The sequence below is a fragment of the Haliotis asinina genome, chromosome 3 (genome assembly GCF_037392515.1).
Source record: "Haliotis asinina isolate JCU_RB_2024 chromosome 3, JCU_Hal_asi_v2, whole genome shotgun sequence".
Classification (NCBI taxonomy): Eukaryota; Metazoa; Mollusca; class Gastropoda; order Lepetellida; family Haliotidae; genus Haliotis; species Haliotis asinina.
Window position 1 is genome coordinate 85,650,171 of NC_090282.1, and position 27,261 is coordinate 85,677,431.

The 27,261-nt window shown below is 43.2% G+C and overlaps 2 protein-coding genes across 2 annotated transcripts; one reads left to right on the forward strand and one right to left on the reverse strand.

Annotated features, from left to right (window-relative positions):
- The first annotated feature begins 1,008 nt into the window (after positions 1-1,008).
- On the forward strand, positions 1,009-10,687 carry LOC137278654 (neuronal acetylcholine receptor subunit alpha-10-like). Its single transcript, XM_067811153.1, has 7 exons — positions 1,009-1,072; positions 3,409-3,533; positions 4,127-4,171; positions 5,975-6,084; positions 8,118-8,656; positions 9,062-9,249; positions 10,066-10,687. The coding sequence occupies exons 1-7, from the start codon at positions 1,009-1,011 to the stop codon at positions 10,360-10,362; spliced, it is 1,368 nt and encodes a 455-aa protein (XP_067667254.1). The 3' UTR covers positions 10,363-10,687.
- Positions 10,688-11,080: 393 nt separating this feature from the next.
- LOC137279109 (uncharacterized) lies at positions 11,081-13,590 on the reverse strand. The gene is made up of 5 exons (XM_067811584.1): positions 13,324-13,590; positions 12,710-12,848; positions 12,034-12,126; positions 11,613-11,700; positions 11,081-11,504 (listed from the first exon to the last, which is right to left on the reverse strand). The coding sequence occupies exons 1-5, from the start codon at positions 13,588-13,590 to the stop codon at positions 11,255-11,257; spliced, it is 837 nt and encodes a 278-aa protein (XP_067667685.1). The 3' UTR covers positions 11,081-11,254.
- Between the last annotated feature and the right edge of the window lie 13,671 nt (positions 13,591-27,261).

A 27,261-nucleotide genomic window follows, 5' to 3' on the forward strand; every position in this document is an offset into this window, starting at 1 on the left:
GGTATCGACTTTTCAGTCAAAAAAAACCACGGGAAGTATATATTAAAAATCTCAAGAAAATACGAGGGGTAATCGGCCGCTAGAATCTGAATAGGATTTATGAAAGTGGTGTTCTCGGCCGCGATGCAGGGTCATGTCTTGACTGTATAGGACCGCATCGCGACTCTCGGCTAGCGCTGGTGCGGAGTACGAAATTTCGATTCATGCTCACCGTTGGTCGTCAACATGACGTCTTCATCGTAGAACATTAGAACATTACAAATAACTTCATCGACTCGAGGATGTAGCCCTTACCTTCTCTAAATTTTCTAAATTGCATTATCACGGACCTAAACTCAGAGATTGAAATCATGAGAGTATTCCATATGAGCAGTAGCACGTGCCGTATTGCCAAAACCGGTAGCTGTTGTCAAGGTCTCTCATCCAGAGTGTCTGTGATACGACGGAGGACGCACACGCCCATTGCAGGACGAGAATCAGGTGGTAGTCACGCCTGTTTGTAAGCGACACACGCCCCTGTGGCGGAAAGGGCGGCTCAGTTGATAACACATCCCTACACGTTCTTGACATGACGTTCATTTACATTGTGAACTGGGTTTCCTCACTAAGTCTCTCTGTGGGAATATGACACTACTCAGAGTTACCAGGTGCTGTCTTTCCTTGGATTCACTATCACTGAATTGGTTTTATTAACTTTGATGACATAACATTATGCCATTATGTTGTGAATTCAAATAAGATAATATTATGTCATTATGTTGTAAATTCCAGTAACATAACATTTAAACCACGATCGGGTAAAACAATGTGTTGGGAAATCCGACATTGATAAAGTTGCGGAGATACCAGCAGAGGAATGTTTGCAATACCGTAGATTTCCTCTTGAGAAATGTGTCTATCAACTGACCCTGGGGAAACGTCGTGGTGGCGATACAGGTTGACTTCCTGGTATAGCAACAGCTTATATAATTACAGCTGTATTGCATATGGCCATCCAAGTGTTGAAGCATGTCTCAGGTGTACTACATATGGCTGGCTGTGTGTATGTACAGGGTTGTTCTCTGCCAACAATGTAAGTATGCGCTATGAAACCCCGTTAGATCCTTTTCTGGACTTCTCGTTCACAGCTCTCCATAGGCTCAGATAGAATTCACATCAGTATCATTGTTTCACATCGTCGCTGGACACAGTTCGTGATTGTTCGATAAATCATAGCAGATGTTTCTTGACTGGTCTGAATCAGTCATGTTGGTCATGGGTTTCTTAATGGTGGTACTCTTGTGGCTCTTACGTGTTATTTTCACACGTCGACGCTGTATATTTCCTTGTACAACACCTCATTATATCCCCCTTCTCTCTCCATCACCTCACTGTCTCCCTCTCTCTACATCACCCCACTATCTCATCCTTGTCTCTACATCACCTCACTATGTGATCCTCCTCCCTACATCACCTCACTATCTCCTAATCTCTACATCACCTCACCGTCTCCTAATCTCTACATCACCTCATTGTCATCTCCTCTCTACATCACCTCACTATCTGATCCTTCTCTCTACATCACCTCACTATTTGATCCTTCTCTCTAGTAACCCCACTATCTCATCCTTGTCTCTAAATCACCTCACTATGTGATCCTCCTCCCTACATCACCTCAATATTTCCTCCTATCTACATCACCTCACCGTCTCCTCCTCTCTACATCACCTCACTATCATCTCCGCTCTACATCACCTCACCGTTTCCTTCTCCTCTCTACATTACCACACTGTCTTCTCCTCCTCTCTACATCACATCACCGTCTCCCCCTCCTCACTGCATCATCTCACAGTCCCTCACCTCTACATGAAATCACAGTCTTCTCCTCCTCTCTACATCACCTCATTGTCTTCTCCTCTCTATATCACCTCACTGTCCCTCCTCTTTGCACAACATCACCGCCCCTCTACTCTACGTCACCTCACTGTCTCATCCTTCTCCCTACATCACCTCTCTATCGGAACTTCCACTCTACATCACCTCACTGTCTTCTCCTAGTCTCTTCATCACCTCACTATCTCCTCCTCTCTACATCACCTCACTGTTTGACCCTTCTCTCTACATCACCTCACTGTCTTCTCCTCCTCTCTACATCACCTCACTGTCTCTTCTCCTCTCTACGTCACCCTATTGTTCCTCCTCTCTGCACCACGTCGCCGTCTTTTCCTCGTCTCTACATCACCTCACAGTGTCCTTCTGTCTGCATCACCTCAGTATCATCTCCTCTCTACATCACCTCACTGTCTCCTCCTCCCTACATCACCTCACTGTCTGCCCCTTGTCTATATATCACCTCACTCTATCTATTCCTCTCTAAACCACCTCACCGTCTTCCCCTCCTCTCTTCATCACCTCACTATGTCCTCCTCTCTACATCACCTGTCTCCTCTCTACATCACATCACTATCTCCTCTCTACATCACCGCACCGACTCGTCTCTACATCACCCCACTGTCTTCTCCTCCTCTCTACATCACCTCACTGTCTCTTCTCCTCTCTACGTCACCCTATTGTCCCTCCTCTCTACACCACCTCACTCTCTCACCCTTTTCCCTACATCACCTCATTATCTGACCTTCCTCTCTACACCACCTCACTTTCCTTCCTTCTCTTTACATCGCCTTACTGTCTTCTCCTCCTTTCTACATCACCTCACTGTCTTGTCCTCCTGTCCACATCACCTCACTGTCTCCTCCTCTCTACATCACCTCACTAGCATCCCCTCTTGTCTACACCACCTCACCGTCTCCTCGGCCTCTCAACATTACCTCACTGTCACTCATCTCTGCACCACCTCACAGTCTCCTCCTCCTCACTTCACTATCTGATCCTCCTGTCTACATCACCTAACCGTCTCCTCCTCTTCTCTACACTAACTCGCTGCCTCACCCTTCTCCCTACATCACCTCACTATCATCTCCTCTCTACATCAAATCACTGTCTCACCCTTGTCCCTACACATCATCACTATCTCACCCTCCTCTCTTCATCACCTCACTGAGTCCTCCTCCTCTCTTCATCACCTCCCTATATCCTCCTCTCTACATCACCTCACTGTCTTCTCTCTACTTTTCCTCGATCACTGTCTCTCCTCCTCTCTACACCACCTCACCGTCTTCTCCTCTCTACATCACCTCCCTATATCCTCTCTACATCACCTCACGGTCTCCTCTCAACATTTCCTCGATCACTGTCTCCTCCTCTCTTCATCACCTCAATGTCTTCTAATTTTCACATCACTGTCTCCCCTCCTCTCTACATCACCTCACTATCTCCTCTCTCTCTCACCTCTCTCTCTCTCTTTCTCTCATATACCATATACTCCCGTGCACATGTGGAGAATATGTGTTTAATCACTGTGTAATTCAGGTGGAAGTTCTCCCTGTGACATCCTGGACACCCTGTTGGGATCCTACCAGAAGGATATCCACCCTCCCTGTGACGCACCTGTGGAGATACACCTGGGTATAGCGCTTAGACAAGTCGTCAGTCTGGTAGGTTTGTACGTCACGGAATAGTGAGCGACGTAACGACGTAACGACGCAACGACTTATGCCAGTGATCTTTGCTGGGACATTTGCTGTTATTGTATTATAAGACCCCGGTCTGGGTCAGGCTGAACAAGTGATTTGATGCCAGTATACTTGCACATCAATGACATACTACTTCAATATGTCTGTTTGTCCTGTCAGTCACTCCATATAACATAAAGTCTGTTTGGCTAGAAAATGTTCCCATGAATTGCTAACTATCAGTTTAGAAAGGTAGTTGATAAATGTTACGAGGCAAGATGTTCATAATCTTTACCCAAACACCTTTTCATTTATTAGATACGTACATCTGACGCTCGGGCATTTCGCGATAATCGCCCGTTGCTGCCGTGAGCCCCGCTGCTCCAGTACACATCATGTTCATAATGATGATAGTTTGTTAAACAACCTTTTCTGTGGATCCTGGGTTATTCATGAACATCCTGCCTCATTTATTATCTACCTTTCTACACTGATATATTTGATAAAATTAGCAGTTCGTGTGGACACTTTCTTGTCAGATACACATGCTGATACTGTGTATATATCTGTTACAGAGCGAGACCAAACAGGTATTGAGCACCAACGTCTGGATGCGTCTTGTGAGTATTTGTTTAGTCAGTTTGTTTCCCGACTGTAAATTACAGAATGTGTATTTTTCAAGTTATGTTGAGAGTTATAATAGATATTTGCATTTCCCGACAATGCTTTGAAAAACACACAATAATTTAACATTCTCTGAGGGCGTTTACCATGTGTAAACTGCATCAGGCGGTTCTGCATACTGGCCACAGGTCAAAAGGTATCGTTGCGAATCACAAGGATCGCAACACGATATAGCAATATCGCGAGACAAGAATAACGATAGCACACAAGAAGAAGACAAGAAGAAGACACGAAATGGTTATTACTCTTAGAGAAGTGGAACGGGTAGTTGGGCTCGGCTAAAACATACTGTAGTGGAACGGGTAGCGGGGCTGGGTTAACTCATAGAGTAGTGGGGCAGGTAGCTGGGCTAACTCACAGAGTAGTGGGACGAGTCGTTGGGTTCGGCTAACTCACAGAGTAGTGGGGCGGTTAGTTGGACTGGGATAACACATACAATAGTGGTGCGGGTAGATAGGGTTCGGCTAAATCATACTGTAGTGGAACGAGTAGTTGGGCTGGGCTAACTCCTACAGTAGTGGAACGGATTGTTGGACGGTAGGAGTAGTGGGACGGGTGGGTGGGCTGGGCTGATAGAGTAGCGGGACGGGTAGGTGGGCTTGTCACTCCTGTAACGTGGAATGCGTTCACGAGCAGTCTGGGTTATATTATCTGCCATGTTGTTGATGAAGGAAATCATTTAACAAGTGTACTGCTAATGCAAAGCGCCCGTGAGTCTGCAGCAAGTGTTACCATTGTTATCGTCTTCTTTTTACCTATATATGTGCATGGCAGTGACACATTTGTGATAGCAAATGATATATTACGACCTTGATGAGTTACCAGCCACATCGGTGTTACGGCAGACATGACATTACTAATGATATTGGTGTGTCGACGAATCAGTTACATGTTTTAAAATACACAGTGAAATGTCACGGGTCTAATGGCTCTGGCCCCGATTTCTCGAAACAAACATAAGTGTGCGTTTTGACTTAATTTAGATTTTTTACTCAAATTTCACTGGATGAACTTAAATTACTATACTACTCAAACATAGTAGACACTTTGAGTTTGGTGGTTAGATTACTTAAGTTGTTTGGGCTTTTGTATTTTAAAAATGAAGTTAAGTTAAAAATTTAGCTGTTTCAAATTGTCAAACATAGTCTGATACTTGAGTAAAACTTGAATTTTGTTTCAAGAAATCGGGGCCAGGACCATCATCTAAGTTTACATTAACACATTTACGTCAGAGCCATCTTGTCAGACTGAACTGAGCTATATTGCCGGTATCAGCCATGACCCGTCGTCAGTCATGACGACACACAAATGTCGATACGTGGGCGCATCGAAACAAGATAAATGCCTCTGGTTTGATGAAGACAAATGCATAGTAAGGTAAGGGTGGTGGTTATCAGTTCACTTCACACTTCCTTTAGATAAAATTCTGTATGTCATCTTTTGAGGATACATCTTCCTCTGTCTTCTCGCTTTGCTATTAAACGTAAAGAATAAACGAACAGGCAAAGTGTACCTTCATACATGTATAACATAGTCTGAAATAATACGGGATTTCGGTAACATTCTTTAGATAATGTCATTGACTGTTATAATGGGCATGACACGTCTACAAAGACAAAAATCTCTCTGTCTTTGTCCATATCACCATTAAAATACATACCTGTTAAGAGTGTTTTTGACATGATTGTGGAATCAGTCATTTGAACTTCTGACGACTGTGTCAGCTTCTCTCGTCGTAGAACTGGACTGATTGTCGACTGGCATGGAACGTGAGCGACACAAATGGCACGGAGAACGTCTACGTTCCCTTCGACCGCATCTGGACCCCGGATGTCACGCTGTACGACGAGTAAGTTGTCTGCCACTTTGTCTTAGTTCTATGGTTAGGTTCCAAATATGGATGCGGGAAGCCCTCTTCTTACTCATATTATGTATTTTCAATAAACATGGGACTATATCATTAGCATGTATAGTTGGACTACATCATAAACATGTATACTTGGACAATATCATGGGCATGTACAGTTGGACTATATCATGGGTATGTACAGTTGGACTATATGTTGGGCATGTACAGTGGGACTATATCATGGGCATATATAGTTGGACTATATCATGAACATGTACAGTTGGACTATCGCATGGGCATGTATAGTTGGACAATATCATGGGCATGTACAGTTGGACTATATCATGGGTATGTACACTTGGACTATATGTTGGGCATGTACAGTGGGACTATATCATGGGCATATATAGTTGGACTATATCATGAACATGTACAGTTGGATTATCGCATGGGCATGTACAGTGGGACTATATCATGGGCATATATAGTTGGACTATATCATGAAAATGTACAGTTGGACTATCGCATGGGCATGTACAGTTGGACTATATCATGGGCATGTATAGTTGGACTATGTCATGGGCATGTATAGTTTGACTATATCATGGACATGTACACTTGGACTATATCATGGGTATGTACAGTGGGACTATATTATGGGCATGTATAGTTGGACTATATCATGGGCATGTACAGTTGGACTATATCATGGGCATCTACAGTTGGACTATATCATGTGCATGTATCTTTGGACTATGTCATGGGCATGTATAGTTGGACTATATCATGTGCATGTACAGTTGGACTATATCATGGGCATGTACAGTTGGACTATATCATGGGCATGTACAGTTGGACTATATCATGGGTATGTACACTTGGACTATATCATGGGCATGAACAGTTGGACTATATCATGGGCATGTACAGTTGGACAATATCATGGGCATGTACAGTTGGACTATATCATGGGCATGTACAGTTGGACTATATCATGGGCATGTACAGTTGGCCTATATCATGGGCATGTACAGTTGGACTATATCATGGGCATGTACAGTTGGACTATATCATGGGCATGTATAGTTGGACTATATGATGGGCATGTACACTTGGACTATATCATGGGCATGTACAGTTGGACTATATCATGGGCATGTATAGTTGGACTATATCATGGGCATATATAGTTGGACTATATCATGAACATGTACAGTTGGATTATCGCATGGGCATGTACAGTGGGACTATATCATGGGCATGTATAGTTGGACTATATCATGGGCATGTACAGTTGGACTATATCATGGGCATGTACAGTTGGACTATATCATGGGCATGTACAGTTGGACTATATCATGTGCATGCTTTTATGAATCACTATACAATAGTGATGATACGAATTGTACGCGAAACTGTACGTATCCTGTCCCAACGCGGGCACCCGTCATAAACAAATAAAACCGCTAGCCAGTTGTTCGCCTGAACAAAACAACACGGGAACCCATGATACATGTTCGGGAATTGCATCTCGAATGTCATTTTGTCATTTTACATTTGGAAAATGTCTCCATATGTCCGACATGAAACGTTTACAAAGCTTTTCTGAGCCCATGAATATCAGATACCTACTGTCAGATACCTTAAACATCCTTGAAGTATGAGTCGTCAGACGTTCTTTGACATTTTTACAGAAAGAGCATGATTTATTGTTCGAATGTTTACCTGCACAGATTCGATGTTATGAGTGTTATCATAGAGTGAGTCAAGTATTTCACATATTGTGTTGCCATTGCATCTCTTATTAGTTTCGTCATCATTTCTTCATGCACAGTTCTACTTCTTATTTAAATGTAGCGAAATTTCCATTTCTTAAACATGCCTATCTTACTGTCTTTAATAATTGTAGTTCATATGGTATGTAAATGTTAATTTGTGTTATGTTATTTGTATCGATTGGGAGTATGATCCATAATGCTGGACAAACCTTTCCGTCTGGCTGTTTCCAAAAATGTGTTTTCTCGGTATTCCAGCACTGCCTTTGGAACCAACATAGCTATGTCTGAGAGGAAGTTCCATAAGTTGGCGGTCGGCAATGATGGCCACGTGTCACAGGCGTTCCCCACTGTTCTCAGCAGTATTTGCGAGGTCGATGCCACCTACTTCCCCTTTGACAAACAGGACTGTCCTCTTCAGTTCGGCTTGTGGGTGTATGATGACTCGGTAGTTGTTCTGAATGGCGACATGAAAGGTGACACTTCCTTCTACCAAGAGAATGCTGAATGGCATCTGACAGGGATCGGTGCAGTGTCGATGCCGTATGTATTCAATGGTTTAAGCTATAGCACCGTAACCTACACTGTGTCACTACAAAGACGACCAACCTTCTTCATGGTAACGTTCTTCTTCCCGTGCTTCCTCATCTGTAGTATGTCGATCCTTGGCTTCTTCCTGCCCCCTGCTTCAGGAGAGAAGGTCGGGCTGGAGGTCGCCTTGCTGCTGTCCCTGACGGTGTTCCAGTTTTTCACACTTGACACGCTTCCACCAAACTCCAAACCATTGCCACTTATGTGTAAGTCTACTTGAATCTCTTTCTAAGGTTTCTGTCCATGACTCATACCTTTAAATAAAGACATTCTAATGGCCGTTGACATTAAACTATCAGGCCTGTCATCTGGAAGCGGCTTTTATAAAACACTTGTTTAACAACACCATTCCCAGTGTTCATGTTACTAGACATAGGTGAGACAATCGATCACTGCTGCTATATATTTTTCAAATTATCTTTTGAAATATTCATGCTGGTCATCAAGGCGATAACTATCGCCAGGTGTTCAGGCTCGGTGACTTAGCAGACTCCTCCATTGTTTACAGGTCGCCGTGACATAACTGGAGTAATGAGACGTAAAACGACATTTACTCACTCACATTTGTTCCCTTTAAGTGCGCTCTGTGATGTACAGTTTGACTATTTCAGGTATCTACCTTGTTCTGATCATGCTGCTAGCGAGTGCCTCGTGTGTGCTGGCTGTGGTTGTACTGAGGGTCCACCTGAAGGGGGAGCAGGGCTGGAAGGTTCCCTCTCTGGCAAGGTCTCTCCTTATCAACAAGCTTGGCCGCTTACTACGGGTGAAACGACCGCACATTCTCAGGGAACATGCACATGTAAGTAGCTCTTGAATCGTCGACATGCTGTCTGTGCTTTTTGTCTTATCACCTTACACAAATAGGCATCGAATCATTTCTTAAGTATTGAAACATCCAAATCCCTATTAAAGCTTTCAGAAAGGATTATTGTGGACGTGAAAAGATGAAGCAAAAGTGACTAAGGTCATGTCTCACGCGGGTCCCTATTCCGACTTGATTATACGCTCTTGTGTTTCTGATGTTTATGAGGCCTCGAATAATTGCTATTGGTCAGCGTTTGAACAACACTTAGTGATGATGGTTATTGGTCCTATTCTGTCCACCTTTGGCAGAGACTTCTTAAGTCCAAGCAAGGTATTCCCTTGTATGTCAAGTAAGGGTCATTTGTAATGGATGATATAATGATATTTCCAACGAAATCAGAATGTTCATGTTTTCGCGAATACCTGTGATCATCATTAACTGATAATGCTTCATGAAGACATGCACATTTTAATATAGTCGGAATCGTGCAATATACATGAGAAGTGACTCTCTGTATTGATGAATCCTACGATGGGGTTACTTCTGTATCATATTAGTTAGTATCAAATACTGTATCATATAGCTTAGTATCATATACTTCGTAATAGGTAATTACACTCTCAGTAGGGAAGCATACACGACATATATTTTTCTCTTTATTTTCATTTATTTTTTTCTGCAATGTGACTGATTTGTTTAATGTGCCAAATACTTGCCTCCAAACCATTCTAAACTGATTTTCAGAGTACATATCGTTTAATGATTTAGACTTTTTACCCGTGATCTGAGTGTGACAGTTTGTTTTACCAGGATGCTCTAAACCAAACACGAAGTGTTGGAGAGTCGTCGCCGCCAACAGACACTGACATGCCACTTTCGTCGGTTTCCTCTGCAGAGGTCGGGGTCCTCTTACATTCATTTGACAGGATCTCGAAAAGTTTGAATCGCCTGCTGAAATACCTGAATGCTGAAAAGGAAGCAAATGAATCCGTGGAGTACCAGGACTGGCTCACTATCGCTCTGATCCTAGACCGATTCTTCCTCATCCTGTATGCGTCAGTGTCTGTCATCACGTTTATGATCTTCCTGATTGAACTCACTGTCTGATTCCATGTTCAGACATACAGACAGACAGCTGGTAGCCACATAGACAGCACTAGACGTTTAGTTCCATATACAGACATACGGACAGTTGGTGTGCTGCCATCGGTAGAGCGTTACATTTACAGACAGTCACACATTTGATTGTCCCATGGCCAGAAGTTGACGTGTGTCCATGGTCATGTCCAGCGCATTGTTTACATATTTTATGTTTGTATTGGTGAATGTGTGCGTTATGCAGGATGTAATGATATGATTTGCCATTATATATTATTATGACACATATGTTTATGATTTACATGAGACAATAATTGGTTATATTCAAAATCTGAACGACCCATAATTTCAGTTTTGATGACGCAGTGTGATTGTCATCACTGTAACCATAACGATTGAAGGTGTTATCTGTTTCCACTGGATCGAAAAGTATAATTTTCTTGAAGCTTAAGGAGGACATAGTTGGTGATTATGAAACCACAGACGAGGAGGAGGTTCAGGTGCAAGGATTTGTTGACCATACCCTGGACTGTCTTATATCCTGTATACATGTCTTCCTCTTGCATTGGGATTCACTTGCACGCCTAACTTATGTACAAATCATGGGTCATAGAAGGATCATCCTGGGATGTCCATGTGTGCATCTACCAGCGTTGTTGAAGAGAACCAGCAATACTGTACAGCTCGATACGTTGTGCTCCTTGTAGCAAAACTCAAACGAAGTTGTCTCCCCTACACTGTGAAAAACCTCATACGGGTTCACCAAATGTAGATTGTAGTGACAAGGAGAATAGACGTAGGGGTCTCTTGATACACATGTCCAAAATTACTTTACAATGTCATTAAAATCATTAAATCTGTATGCCAAGACTCTTGTCAGTAACACCTGTTATTGTAGGCATCAATGTGTTGGAGTAGAGCACATGTCTGGTTCTGAAAGTACATAACTCCGTTTTTGTGTTAAATAAAAGTTGAACCTGTCCTGAAATGTCTGAGCTGCTGCACATAAACGCATTATCACATCTTTGCCGCAGCTTGTGTCAATGGATATCAGTTGGCCAGGGGTATCTGGGTCTTGGATGTCCTCCATGATCTTGTACACCACTGTATGAGCCCCTTGTCCCGGAGGCTGGGGAAGGCCAGCACGGTGCCTGGGGTTGAAATACACAGAAATACATGGAATTGTGACAAAGGTGAGGAAGATATGTTATTGGTGTTTCTATAACTGTGAGATGCAATATCCCGCTATAGTCGCTTACCTTCTGGTGAGGAATATAATGACAGCCAACACGAACACGCCACCTACAGCTCCACAAACACCAGCCACAATGGGTATAGAGTTGTAACCTGGGAAAACACACAATGCTAAGGAAGTAATGAGTGGCGGATACATTTGCTCAGTATGATTTTAGGCAACAAGCAAACGGCGACTTTTTAGACAAGCCGTGTGAGTATTGTTGACTAAAATTGAATTTAAAGAGTACCCAGGTGCATACCAATTAAAGTTAAGTCCAAGAGGCGTGGAATGTCATTTCAGTGCGCGTGGTATTACTCCTGCAATATCGCGGTAGGTAACACCGGAAGAAGGCTTGTGCGCATGTAGGGGAATGAATACGTCTCACTGGTGACTAGTGAAAATTCAGCTAATACGGATTCCAATTTCATGGACGAGTTAGGTACCTGCGGTGACGGCACTTGAACACCTCCCAGTAACACAGTCCTGGGCTTGGCTACAGTTGGAGCATGGCGCATCACACTCTCCTCCGTCACAGCCTGCGAACACCAACCCAGTGTGTTACTGCACGCCATTATACACAGTATTATCTGTATTTTGAACGACAGATGTTATGCTTTAATACCGAATCACGTACGAACGCTACCAGAAAGTCAAATACATTTGCCTTCCTGTGATGATTCTGTATTCGTTCCACACGGGGTACAAGACTGGATCATCATGAAATCATCACTGAGGTGTGTACGTACATTACAAGCCTCTTTGGTGAAAAATTAGGAAATATATAAATGTATGTATGTAGCCCTGGCCCTGCAACTTAAATGATACACCGAGTGAGCTTATCTCCAGCTTAATGCCAACAACAGTTTATAATTTAGCCCAAAATCCTTTTCTGTGAAATAAAAAACTAAACTGAACTATTTACCTTGGAGACCATTAAGGTCCGGGGTAGAATAGGTCTTCAGCAACCCATGCTTGCCATAAAAGTCGAATATGCTCAGGCTCACCGACTTGGTTGACACATGCCATTGCTTCCCCGTTGCGCAGATCGATGATCATGCTATTGAACCATATAGCTGGAGTATTGCTGAGTGCGGGGAAAAACTAAACTCACTCACTCACCTTGGGTACAGTTGTGTCCAGACCATCCAGCCTCGCATCCTGAGGAACATCCTCCATCCGTTTTGTTGCAAGAAGCTCCATCTCTACAATGACCACAGGAATCGTCGCAATTGACACCCAAAAAAAACCTCCCAGCACTCTGAAACATAAACATAGTCTCCGCATTACACATATATTTGATAATTTTGCATTCTGCTAAACAAACTACAAATGTCAGGTTGATTGTCTGAGGCTAGGTCCTTATGCCATAAAAAAAGAAACTTGACATGCAGTTTTGAAGTTTATTTACATATAACATTATATCATTGTTCAATTACAGTAAAATCATTTCTTTACATACTTCCAAAGATCAATAAACCATAGCGGGCTATTAAAGCTACTTGGTCAGAGTAAAATGTCAGTATCTAGTACAACCACTACGAGCATCAATAACAGGTTAGCAGCTGTTTGGATAGTTTTGCTGACGTGTTGTGTGCAGTTCCTCTAGTGTCTGAGATCAAGAGTATCCCATAGATGTTCACTGGGGACAAATCGGGTGATTGAGAAGACCATGGTCACACCTGAACGTTGTTTTACTAGAGGAGCTAGCATCGTGAGGTCGAGCATGGTCATACTGACAAGATTCTCCGTTGACGTTCTGTCAAAACGTTACGAGGAACTGGTCCGACTCCCCACAGCCGACTGCGCACTGTCTGGTCGGAGATTTGGCGCATTCCAGGGTTGTGAGCTGTTGTGGATGATGCGAAGACGAAGATGTCTAGACCAGATGTAGCGATCCTGGGTGGTAGCTCTAGGTCGACCTGACTTGCGTCTGTCATCAACACTCCCAGTATTGGTGTATCGGGTCCACAGGTTTGAGATGTTCCGTCTGTCTGGTTCATTACCACCCTATGCTGCGATGCCTGTCCTTGTAAACGACAGATGGAGTTGTGTCGTTGACCCTATGTCGGTCTTGGCATTCTCTTGATCTGTTGCTGACGCCGAACCAGCCGGCCTCGCATCCAGAGGCACCTCGAATTCCGTACAGGCGCCTAATGTCCGTACGCTTAGAGTAATGTCGTCATGGTCATAGCAAACTTGCGTTACGTCCGCAAGATTTCCAAATATAGCTACAGGGAAATCTAGTTCAATTTATAGTTTGAAATCCAGCCCCACCAGGAACTGCAGTTGCTCGAAATCAATTGGCTCCTGTGGTTCGCACGTGCGCAAAATAAACAGGCGCCGAATAGGTCACCGCACTCATTGACTCGCTGTGGTATGTTCAGAAAGAGATAAGGGAGAACTAATGTGAAACGAAACATGTAAAGCACTAAATAACAATTATAAACCGTTTATTTCATATGTTTCATATACATTTTACACAATAACTAGCTAAATACAAAGTGTACGGTATTCAGCGCCACATTTTTTACAAAGTCCAATGGTATTGTAATTCCGTACGGCGCATGCTAGAATTGTAAAAGATGGGCTATAAAGAGACAGGAATGTTTGTGTGTCTGCATTGAAGCTTTTTTAAAAAAAAAAAACGAAAATGCACTCATAATAATTAGTAGTGAAATACTTTCCAAACATGGACATCTATGCACAATTGAAATTGTGTGAACATATACTCAACACAGTAACTGAATATGGATGAAATATCTGCTAACGTCTAACGTCTATAACTGTGCTGTTCCTATAAACTCAAGACAGATAGAGAATGTAACAGGCCTGTACATAACTCTTTCTTTTGACATAAAAAAACAGTATTAATTCTGAGTATATTCAGACACTAATCACGTCTTTCGAAAAGCATTCTTAGTAATATCATAGCGCATACGTAGGCTTAATATTACAATCCCAGAAAATTTAAGTCATTGTTGCATTTCGATTATGGTGACAGAACCATCAATTTGGAAATGGAATTCTATGCGATGTGGCTTAAATATTAGAATTAAATTTGTCGGGTCCAGTTGATAAGCGGCTATGATACGCACCAAAAATATGAGTGTCGGGCATTACTATTTTAATTTGAAACAGTTCTAAAATCGAGACAAAAATACTACATCACATATAACATTTTAATAGCAATTTTCGTACAAACAGTACATTGTTAAATATACGCTACTTTACCGTCTTACTCTAACATACATAGAACCAGATAAACAACTCCACCCCCCTCCACCAACTGATAAAGTAGTCAATAGGAACAGAAAATCTCTTCTAGCCGACACAATCGTATTTCAGTAATCGTGTTACATTTTTTAAAGCTTACAAAACGAGATGACACCTTGTAAACGAGTGGACTAGTCTGTTCATATTTATCAAAAGTGACAATATTTTTTTTTGTTTATTTCATTACCCAGTAGAATAAGTGGGAATTCTAAACAAAGTTCGTTTTTGAAAATGCGAATATACTGGATACGCCTCTTTTTTCCATAATAATAATCCATCCAGCAAACAGTCGCATCACAACATTAATCGCTCAGTAAGACTCCCAATCTCTTTTTTCAGTTGTTTGAATATGCGTCTTATTTATTCAATTTGAAATTCTTAATTAACGGGATCAGACCACTTTTAATATCTTTAATACTATCTGGTACTTGTGAAATGCAACAGATCTATATCACATAGTGATGCATTTAAAACGCTAAATGTTATAATTACAGATGATGGCACTTTTTAAAATTATAGACCAAGAAATTCTCGGCAAAGGATTTGCGGGTGTTATCGCTGCTAAGTCTGCTTTGAGAAGCCTTATTGTCGATGACCCATGCTTTGATAATGAAGCTGTAGTCCTCCGATTTCTGTTGTTAAGAACATTGGACAATGTCAGTTATGGAAAAGCTGTGGCAGATGTCATATGCCATATTCTTGGATTTCAGAAAAATGTCAACGACGAAATGTCCGTGGTATTTCTTGCACGACATGTTGTTGAGTACCTGCTATTAAACTATGTCCAAGAGCTTCAAGATGACACACGTCGCATTTTGGATATTTTGAGACACCTTGGTAGCTATTGACGGAAATAAAGTTAACTGAACTTCACTCTGTTTTTTTTTTAATTTGTCATTTTTTCCCATTTTTTTCCTTAGATGGGGAAAAAGAGAAACTACTGTGCAGCTGATCTACAAAAAGCCGTTGCTGCCGTAAAGAACGGTGCATCATATTGGTCAGCAGCGAAACAATTTGGTGTCCCGCCGATGACCATATCAGACAGAGTAAAGGACAAATACGAGGGTAATCTTAATCTTGGCCCACCCTCTGTTCTATCCGACGATGTTGAGAGAGACATTGTTAAAAAACTAAAGACCGCCGCATTACAAGGCTTTGGTATCACCAGGCGGCAGCTTGTGATAAAATTTGCAAGGATTTGCAAGCAACTAAAACTAAAGACTACCTTTAAAAACGGGGTTCCGGGAAAGGGCTGGATAGCCGGTTTCTTGCGTCGGCACCCCGAAGTCAAACTAAGGACTCCCATAGGACTCTCCACAGTTAGGGCTAGGATGTTGAATCTTACTGTTGTAGCCTCATCTTTTGACTCATTGCAGACTGTTGTGAGCTCTTTAGGACTCCATAACAAGCCACAGGCTATATGAAACATTGACGAGACCGGCGTACCCCTAACGCATAGGCCGTCTAAGGTGTTTGCGGAAAGTGGTGTTAAAACTATACCGGCGCGAGTAAGCAATAGCCGTGAATGTGTCACCGTTTTGGCCTGCGTCAATGCAGCAGGAGGAACGATTCCGCCAATGGCAATCATTAAAGGCAAAACACCTAAAAGTCTGAACGCATATAACACAAAACTTGGCGTTCCCGGCAGCGTATATACTTACCAGGAACGCGCCTGGATGGAGGACACGTTAGGGGTACGCTGGTTTGAGGATCACTTCCTCAAGCACTGTGGACCTGAGCGACCACAACTGATTATTCTTGACAGTCACAGTTCCCATGAAACTGTGGACTTACTTGAAAAGGCTAAAGCAAATCAAATAACCCTTCTAGCGCTTCCTCCTCACACGACACAGTGGCTATGACCACTTGATAAAACAGTTTTCGGTCCTCTCAGTAGAGAGTGGAACTCTGTTTGCACGGAATTCATGTCTGACAGCCCAAATAACATCGTTTCAAAGTGGGAATGGCCCCGTCGTTTTAACATTGCTTATTCACAAGCGGTCACTGCTAACAACATCGTCAGTGGCTTCAGAAAGTGTGGCATCTTTCCCATCAACATGAATTCTGTGCCGTCAGAGGCATTCGCCCTTTCACAGCCATTTGATTTGCCTCTAGTTTCGACACATGTTCCGACATGTGAAACCACGCATGTGCCCATTAGTAAGCCCCAAGGTGTTGAGTCTTTGCCACGTATTGAACAGGCACCTTCTGTCAGTGCTGTCGGTGTAGTTGGAGCTCCTGCGGTTGTAGAACCATCTGACAAGATCACTGCCACGCCAGTAATTGCTACAAGTGGTTCTGCAACTGTTGGAACCCCTTCCACGCCAGATGATTGTTCACTGTTGGCTCAGTTGCCTGAAGGGGCAACTGTTCTATTGACTGGATTTCATTTTTTCAGTTCAAACAGGAGATGTCCCATCCACATTTGATGACTCGGGCAACATGAACATCCCACTACAATTTGTACCAGTCAGCGAACTAGAGGCTGTCAATGCTGAGTTCAGTTTGCCTGAGCCTCATCAGCGCCCTGAAACGAAACGCTCGCGAAAATTAACATCGCACAGGATACTGACGAGTGATTCTATCATTCAAATGAAACGAGAAAGGGCCGAACAAAAGGCTAAGGCCGACGCAGAAAAGAAATGCCGGAAAGAAAAGCGGCAAAGCAAATTTAAACAAAATGAAGCATGAATTTGTTAAAGGGTAAGAGTTCCTCCCATTTCCTCATCCCAAACAAAATGTTTAAATTGGTATATGCTACAATTATAACAAAATCTAACACAACAATTACTCGAGGACCCACTAAAATAACCAAAAGCACCCACATTAAGTACAACAGATACGGCCAAAACACATTGTGCTACCTCTTTGGTTAATCTGCAGAAAAAAGAATATGGGGAAACGGAAGGACCTCTTTCCGTGTTAAATTATCCAGTGTCTGTTACTTATCAATGAATTGAGGTCTACCTACCTAGCTGTTTCAAAATAAATCTTGATTATTTCTTCAACAACTGACTCATTCTTATACATAATAATAATAATAATAAAAGTACAGAAAATGATTTTGGAAGAGGCTAAAACATACCACCGCAACCTCTCCATGTGCTGGATAGACTACAAAAAGGCATACGACTCTGTCCCTCACGAATGGATTCTGAAGTCTCTTCAGTGTATTGACCTCCCTGAGCGACTACTTGATTTACTCAAGTCTTTAATGAGTTGCTGGTCGACTCAACTTGAGATGTACTCGCAAGGAGAGGTGCAGACATCGGAATCTATTCCAATCAGAAGGGGAATATTTCAGGGGGACTCCTTCAGTCCATTGCTCTTTTGTCTGTCTCTAAATCCTTTGAGTTTCCTGCTCAACGGGGAGAAAGGGTACCATCCCGGACCTCCTCAGCACAGATCCCCAACACCTCTCACTCATCTCCTCTATATGGATGACATCGAGCTCCTTGCCAAAGGAGAGACCAATTTGAAAGAACAGGTTCTCCTTGTCGAGTCCTTCTCTAATGATATTGGCATGACATTTGGACTCGACAAATGTAATACTCTTCACCTGAAACGTGGCAAGGTAACTAGTGATGGATCGGTCAAGTTACAAGGGGGAGGAGTTATTGAGCATCTTGTGGAAGATCAGGCCTACACCTATCTTGGAATGCAAGTTCGAGACAAGCTCCAGAATGCCCTGATTCAAGATAAACTTCGGGCCGAGTATAAATCTCGTTTAAAGAAAATCTGGAGTTCAGAGCTAAATGCTCGAAACAAAGTCAAAGCCACCAATACTTTTGCTGTGCCAGTCCTCTCCTACTCCTTTGGAGTAGTTGATTGGACAAAACAAGACATCCAGAGTCTTGACCGCCTGACCAGAAGGATCATGTCTGATAACAGAGCACACCACCCTCGCTCCTCTCTTAATCGTTTATATATGCCAATCAATTCGGGAGGTCGGGGTTTGATTAATGTGGAAGCTCTTCATGACAGAATTTTATTGTGTACTTTCGCACATATTTATTTGTCAGATGATCCTCTGGTGATGCACGTCAAGATTCATGATGAAAGCAAGGAATTCCACAGCTACTTTAAGCGTGCCAAGGTTGTTGGAGACAATTTGAAATTTGAAGTTGATTTTGTTGATGGCGATGTACTGCTGGACGGTACAGTGATGGGAGTAAACCAGGTGAAGTCTTTCACCAAGTCTGCCCAGAGTCGGTCCTTTGTGGAGAAGCTGTCTGAGGAGCCATTGCATCGTGTGTATATGCAGTGTGTGGAACAGAACAGCAATCCAACCGACTCCTTCGCCTGGATGAAGTCGGCTGGTCTCAAATGTGAAACTGAGGGCTTCCTTTTTGCTGCTCAGGACCAGTCACTTCCCACTCGCAATCGCCAGAATGTGATTCTTAAAGAAAATATCAATATGAAATGTCGTCTTTGCAATGAATTTACAGAGACTGTCCAACACCTTGTCAGTGGATGCCCTTCCTTGGCACAAACAGCATATCTTAAAAGACATGATGGCATGGCTCGCTGCTTTTATTATCGTCTCCGTCATGCCTGTGGCTTTGACTCCGAGGTCCATCCATGGTACGACCCTGAGCATGTCCAGGGCGTCCTGGAAAATTCCAGCTACAAACTTCTCTGGAATAGGCCAATATACAGCCTGAGACGAATTCCAGCCAACAAACCTGATCTTGTCCTTTTTGATAAAGCCAATGAAATTATTTATATCATTGAATTTTCTGTCCCTTTTGACAGCAATGTGATTGGCAAGATTCAGGAAAAGCATGATAAATATGCGGACCTCGCCTTTGAAATGTCTCGCTTACATCCCAAGTACACTGTCGTCAGGCTCCCCATTGTTCTCGGTGCCCTTGGTTTGGTACCTCCTGATCTCTTGGCGCAGATGAGGAGAGTGCCCGGGTTCTCCACCGGGAGCACAGCCCTTCTGACAATCTGGGTAATGCAGAAGGCTGCAGTGTTGGGGAGCCTTCATATTCTCCGAAAAGTTCTTGGTGGGTTCGACTAGGCAGTGTTTCCTGGGAGAAGTCCCATTCGCTGTCTGGGCTGTGTGTAGAGGGGGTGAGGGCCCTGAGCTGATGATGAGCGTGACCAGCCTGACTGTGCCAGGATCACCCGAACCCTCTCTGCTGCATTTCAATTTTTAATCTGTAAAACATAATAATAATAACTAATGATGGATCGGTCAAGTTACAAGGGGGAGGAGTTATTGAGCATCTTGTGGAAGATCAGGCCTACACCTATCTTGGAATGCAAGTTCGAGACAAGCTCCAGAATGCCCTGATTCAAGATAAACTTCGGGCCGAGTATAAATCTCGTTTAAAGAAAATCTGGAGCTCCGAGTTAAATGCTCGAAACAAGATCAAAGCCACCAATACTTTTGCTGTGCCAGTCCTCTCCTACTCCTTTGGAGTAGTTGATTGGACAAAACAAGACATCCAGAGTCTTGACCGTCTGACCAGAAGGATCATGTCTGGTAACAGAGCACACCACCCTCGTTCCTCTCTTAATCGTTTATATATGCCAATCAATTCGGGAGGTCGGGGTTTGATTAATGTGGAAGCTCTTCATGACAGAATGTTATTGTGTACTTTTGCACATATTTATTTGTCAGATGATCCTCTGGTGATGCACGTCAAGATTCATGATGAAAGCAAGGAATTCCACAGCTACTTTAAGCGTGCCAAGGTTGTTGGACACAATTTGAAATTTGAAGTTGATTTTGTTGATGGCGATGTACTGCTGGACGGTACAGTGATGGGAGTAAACCAGGTGAAGTCTTTCACCAAGTCTGCCCAGAGTCGGTCCTTTGTGGAGAAGCTTTCTGAGAAATCATTGCATCGAGTGTACATGCAGTGTGTGGAACAGAACAGCAATCCAACCGACTCCTTCGCCTGGATGAAGTCGGCTGGTCTCAAATGTGAAACTGAGGGCTTCCTTTTTGCTGCTCAGGACCAGTCACTTCCCACTCGCAATCGCCAGAATGTGATTCTTAAAGAGAATATCAATATGAAATGTCGTCTTTGCAATAAATTTACAGAGACTGTCCAACACCTTGTCAGTGGATGCCCTTCCTTGGCACAAACAGCATATCTTAAAAGACATGATGGCATGGCTCGCTGCTTTTATTATCGTCTCCGCCATGCCTGTGGCTTTGACTCCGAGGTCCATCCATGGTACGACCCTGAACATGTCCAGGGCGTCCTGGAAAATTCCAGCTACAAACTTCTCTGGAATAGGCCAATATACAGCCTGAGACGAATTCCAGCCAACAAACCTGATCTTGTCCTTTTTGATAAAACCAATGAAATTATTTATATCATTGAATTTTCTGTCCCTTTTGACAGCAATGTGATTGGCAAGATTCAGGAAAAGCATGATAAATATGCGGACCTCGCCTTTGAAATGTCTCGCTTGCATCCCAAGTACACTGTCGTCAGGCTCCCCATTGTCCTCGGTGCCCTTGGTTTGGTACCTCCTGATCTCTTGATGCAGATCAGGAGAGTGCCCGGGTTCTCCACCGGGAGCACAGCCCTTCTGACAATCTGGGTAATGCAGAAGGCTGCAGTGTTGGGGAGCCTCCATATTCTCCGGAAAGTTCTTGGTGGGTTCGACTAGGCAGTGTTTCCTGGGAGAAGTCCCATTCGCTGTCTGGGCTGCGTGTAGAGGGGGCGAGGGCCCTGAGCTGATGATGAGCTTGACCAGCCTGACTGTGCCAGGATCACCCGAACCCTGTCTGCTGCATTTTCATTCTAATCTGTAAATAATAATAATAATATGGCAAGTCGCTTAAGCTGCATTGGGACAATGCCATGCCCATGTATGCTTACCTGACGGAGCAAAATCTCCGAGATCAACTCCGGCGGCTAAACATCTTATGCCCCGTGAGCCAGTTCATCCCACAACTGGTGCCCGTCAGGAATCTTTGCAAGAGCAAAATGCTCAAGTGGCAGCAGACCCAAAACTTCTTATGGACGTCCGCGTCAACCTCTTTCCTCTTCCTGGTGGAAACTCTTCCGAGAAAGAGCCAATTGGCCCCGAAATTTTGGACCCTCACTCTTCCTCTTCTTCAGTTGCAGACCTTACCGAAAATCCTGTTTATATTTTGTTTACATCTATTTATGAGGAAATTTGTGATTTACCTTTAGAGAAACGGGGGCCAATTAAAGAACTAAACGTGTCTTTTCCCAAAAATGAAATTGATTTACTAAATGAAATTATCTCTGTAAAACTTTCTGCGGACTGTTCATTACATGAAATAAATTCCTGCGTCTATGCTGCCGCACGAACTTTGGAGGAACTTCACACAGTTTCCAAAGAAAAATCTTCTACTACTAAGAACAACAAACCAAGGAAAAACCGGTTTCAAGTGAAATTAACAGAAACTAGAAAATATATTTCCTGGATAGAGCTGTGCCTGAAATTACGATCATCAGGGAATCCCATGTCTAAACGACAAAAGGCAATTTGGAGAAAATTAAAATTACAATACAAGACAACAAAAGAAAAGGTACTTCTCCAAATTGTCGATTCCCTTCAGGCAAAAATAAAAGTTTGGACAGAAAGAAAGAAAAAATGGGAAAAGAGAAACAAATTTATCAAGCAAAATAAAATGTTTAAGAATAATGAAAAACAATTCTATAGGCAACTTAAAACAAGTGGTGATGGTGGGCATGATAAACGGCCTCTCATGGCTGCCAATGAAAGGTTCTGGAAACAGTTGTGGTCTGTACCCGGCAGCTGTAACCTGGAGGCACCATGGGTAAGTGATTATGACCATGCAATGCATGAGAAAGTAACTAAGTCGTTTGTGTGTTACATCTCACCAGATTGCCTTAAAAGTGTCATTAAAAAGTCCAAATCTAATACAGCTCCAGGGCCTGATGGCATTCGAAACCGGTACTGGAAACTGTTTCCCTGTGTCCAAGCACCACTCCTTCACTGTTTCAATTCTCTTGTGGATACAGGTGATGTTCCTCCATGGTTCTGCAAAGGTCGCACAATACTCCTTCCCAAAAAAGGAGACTTGACTGATCCCAAAAACTTCCGCCCTATCACATGTCTAAATACTCAATATAAATTATTCACAGGGTGTTTGACAAACCTCGTGTCATCTTACTGCTCTTCCAATGAGATAATTTACAGGGAGCAGAAGGGGGCGAGAAAGGGATGTTGGGGGTGCAAGGATCAACTTCTTGTACAGAAAATGATTTTGGAAGAGGCTAAAACCTATCACCGCAACCTCTCCATGTGCTGGATAGACTACAAAAAGGCATACGACTCTGTCCCTCACGAATGGATTCTGAAGTCTCTTCAGTGTATTGACCTCCCTGAGCGACTACTTGATTTACTCAAGTCTTTAATGAGTTGCTGGTCGACTCAACTTGAGATGTACTCACAAGGGCAGGTGCAGACTTCGGAATCTATTCCAATTAGAAGGGGAATTTTCCAGGGGGACTCCTTTAGTCCTTTGCTTTTTTGTCTGTCTCTGAATCCTTTGAGTTTTCTGCTCAATAGGGAGGAGGGCTATCATCCCGGACCTCCTCAGCACAGATCCCCAACACCTCTTACTCATCTCCTCTACATGGATGACATCGAGCTCCTTGCCAAGGGAGAGACCAATTTGAAAGAACAGGTTCTCCTTGTCGAGTCCGTCTCTAATGATATAGGCATGACGTTTGGACTCGACAAATGTAATACTCTTCATTTGAAACGTGGCAAGGTAACTAATGATGGATCGGTCAAGTTACAAGGGGGAGGAGTTATTGAGCATCTTGTGGAAGATCAGGCCTACACCTATCTTGGAATGCAAGTTCGAGACAAGCTCCAGAATGCCCTGATTCAAGATAAACTTCGGGCCGAGTATAAATCTCGTTTAAAGAAAATCTGGAGTTCAGAGCTAAATGCTCGAAACAAAGTCAAAGCCACCAGTACTTTTGCTGTGCCAGTCCTCTCCTATTCCTTTGGAGTAGTTGATTGGACAAAACAAGACATCCAGAGTCTTGACCGCCTGACCAGAAGGATCATGTCTGGTAACAGAGCACACCACCCTCGTTCCTCTCTTAATCGTTTATATATGCCAATCAATTCAGGAGGACGGGGTTTGATTAATGTGGAAGCTCTTCATGACAGAATTTTATTGTGTACTTTTGCACATATTTATTTGTCAGATGATCCTCTGGTGATGCACGTCAAGATTAATGATGAAAGCAAGGAATTCCACAGCTACTTTAAGCGTGCCAAGGTTGTTGGACACAATTTGAAATTTGACGTTGATTTTGTTGATGGCGATGTACTGCTGGACGGTACAGTGATGGGAGTAAACCAGGTGAAGTCTTTCACCAAGTCTGCCCAGAGTCGGTCCTTTGTGGAGAAGCTGTCTGAGAAGCCATTGCATCGTGTTTACATGCAGTGTGTGGAACAGAACAGCAATCCAACCGACTCCTTCGCCTGGATGAAGTCGGCTGGTCTCAAATGTGAAACTGAGGGCTTCCTTTTTGCTGCTCAGGACCAGTCACTTCCCACTCGCAATCGCCAGAATGTGATTCTTAAAGAGAATATCAATATGAAATGTCGTCTTTGCAATAAATTTACAGAGACTGTCCAACACCTTGTCAGTGGATGCCCTTCCTTGGCACAAACAGCATATCTTAAAAGACATGATGGCATGGCTCGCTGCTTTTATTATCGTCTCCGCCATGCCTGTGGCTTTGACTCCGAGGTCCATCCATGGTACGACCCTGAGCATGTCCAGGGCGTCCTGGAAAATTCCAGCTACAAACTTCTCTGGAATAGGCCAATATACAGCCTGAGACGAATTCCAGCCAACAAACCTGATCTTGTCCTTTTTGATAAAACCAATGAAATTATTTATATCATTGAATTTTCTGTCCCTTTTGACAGCAATGTGATTGGCAAGATTCAGGAAAAGCATGATAAATATGCGGACCTCGCCTTTGAAATGTCTCGCTTGCATCCCAAGTACACTGTCGTCAGGCTCCCCATTGTCCTCGGTGCCCTTGGTTTGGTACCTCCTGATCTCTTGATGCAGATCAGGAGAGTGCCCGGGTTCTCCACCGGGAGCACAGCCCTTCTGACAATCTGGGTAATGCAGAAGGCTGCAGTGTTGGGGAGCCTCCATATTCTCCGGAAAGTTCTTGGTGGGTTCGACTAGGCAGTGTTTCCTGGGAGAAGTCCCATTCGCTGTCTGGGCTGCGTGTAGAGGGGGCGAGGGCCCTGAGCTGATGATGAGCTTGACCAGCCTGACTGTGCCAGGATCACCCGAACCCTGTCTGCTGCATTTTCATTCTAATCTGTAAATAATAATAATAATATGGCAAGTCGCTTAAGCTGCATTGGGACAATGCCATGCCCATGTATGCTTACCTGACGGAGCAAAATCTCCGAGATCAACTCCGGCGGCTAAACATCTTATGCCCCGTGAGCCAGTTCATCCCACAACTGGTGCCCGTCAGGAATCTTTGCAAGAGCAAAATGCTCAAGTGGCAGCAGACCCAAAACTTCTTATGGACGTCCGCGTCAACCTCTTTCCTCTTCCTGGTGGAAACTCTTCCGAGAAAGAGCCAATTGGCCCCGAAATTTTGGACCCTCACTCTTCCTCTTCTTCAGTTGCAGACCTTACCGAAAATCCTGTTTATATTTTGTTTACATCTATTTATGAGGAAATTTGTGATTTACCTTTAGAGAAACGGGGGCCAATTAAAGAACTAAACGTGTCTTTTCCCAAAAATGAAATTGATTTACTAAATGAAATTATCTCTGTAAAACTTTCTGCGGACTGTTCATTACATGAAATAAATTCCTGCGTCTATGCTGCCGCACGAACTTTGGAGGAACTTCACACAGTTTCCAAAGAAAAATCTTCTACTACTAAGAACAACAAACCAAGGAAAAACCGGTTTCAAGTGAAATTAACAGAAACTAGAAAATATATTTCCTGGATAGAGCTGTGCCTGAAATTACGATCATCAGGGAATCCCATGTCTAAACGACAAAAGGCAATTTGGAGAAAATTAAAATTACAATACAAGACAACAAAAGAAAAGGTACTTCTCCAAATTGTCGATTCCCTTCAGGCAAAAATAAAAGTTTGGACAGAAAGAAAGAAAAAATGGGAAAAGAGAAACAAATTTATCAAGCAAAATAAAATGTTTAAGAATAATGAAAAACAATTCTATAGGCAACTTAAAACAAGTGGTGATGGTGGGCATGATAAACGGCCTCTCATGGCTGCCAATGAAAGGTTCTGGAAACAGTTGTGGTCTGTACCCGGCAGCTGTAACCTGGAGGCACCATGGGTAAGTGATTATGACCATGCAATGCATGAGAAAGTAACTAAGTCGTTTGTGTGTTACATCTCACCAGATTGCCTTAAAAGTGTCATTAAAAAGTCCAAATCTAATACAGCTCCAGGGCCTGATGGCATTCGAAACCGGTACTGGAAACTGTTTCCCTGTGTCCAAGCACCACTCCTTCACTGTTTCAATTCTCTTGTGGATACAGGTGATGTTCCTCCATGGTTCTGCAAAGGTCGCACAATACTCCTTCCCAAAAAAGGAGACTTGACTGATCCCAAAAACTTCCGCCCTATCACATGTCTAAATACTCAATATAAATTATTCACAGGGTGTTTGACAAACCTCGTGTCATCTTACTGCTCTTCCAATGAGATAATTTACAGGGAGCAGAAGGGGGCGAGAAAGGGATGTTGGGGGTGCAAGGATCAACTTCTTGTACAGAAAATGATTTTGGAAGAGGCTAAAACCTATCACCGCAACCTCTCCATGTGCTGGATAGACTACAAAAAGGCATACGACTCTGTCCCTCACGAATGGATTCTGAAGTCTCTTCAGTGTATTGACCTCCCTGAGCGACTACTTGATTTACTCAAGTCTTTAATGAGTTGCTGGTCGACTCAACTTGAGATGTACTCACAAGGGCAGGTGCAGACTTCGGAATCTATTCCAATTAGAAGGGGAATTTTCCAGGGGGACTCCTTTAGTCCTTTGCTTTTTTGTCTGTCTCTGAATCCTTTGAGTTTTCTGCTCAATAGGGAGGAGGGCTATCATCCCGGACCTCCTCAGCACAGATCCCCAACACCTCTTACTCATCTCCTCTACATGGATGACATCGAGCTCCTTGCCAAGGGAGAGACCAATTTGAAAGAACAGGTTCTCCTTGTCGAGTCCGTCTCTAATGATATAGGCATGACGTTTGGACTCGACAAATGTAATACTCTTCATTTGAAACGTGGCAAGGTAACTAATGATGGATCGGTCAAGTTACAAGGGGGGGGAGTTATTGAGCATCTTGTGGAAGATCAGGCCTACACCTATCTTGGAATGCAAGTTCGAGACAAG

Excerpts from the sequence above, each read along its gene's own strand:
- LOC137278654 (XM_067811153.1), top strand. The coding sequence starts at position 1,009 with ATGTCTCAGGTGTACTACATATGGCTGGCTGTGTGTATGTACAGGGTT. Across the intron at positions 1,073-3,408 it reads GGTTGTTCTCTGCCAACAAT|GTGGAAGTTCTCCCTGTGAC; the intron begins GTAAGTATGCGC and ends TGTGTAATTCAG. Across the intron at positions 4,172-5,974 it reads CCAACGTCTGGATGCGTCTT|AACTGGACTGATTGTCGACT; the intron begins GTGAGTATTTGT and ends CTCTCGTCGTAG.
- LOC137279109 (XM_067811584.1), bottom strand. The coding sequence starts at position 13,590 with ATGAACCAGACAGACGGAACATCTCAAACCTGTGGACCCGATACACCA. Across the intron at positions 12,127-12,709 it reads TGGACACAACTGTACCCAAG|GCTGTGACGGAGGAGAGTGT; the intron begins GTGAGTGAGTGA and ends TGGTGTTCGCAG. Across the intron at positions 11,505-11,612 it reads ATTATATTCCTCACCAGAAG|GCACCGTGCTGGCCTTCCCC; the intron begins GTAAGCGACTAT and ends TTTCAACCCCAG.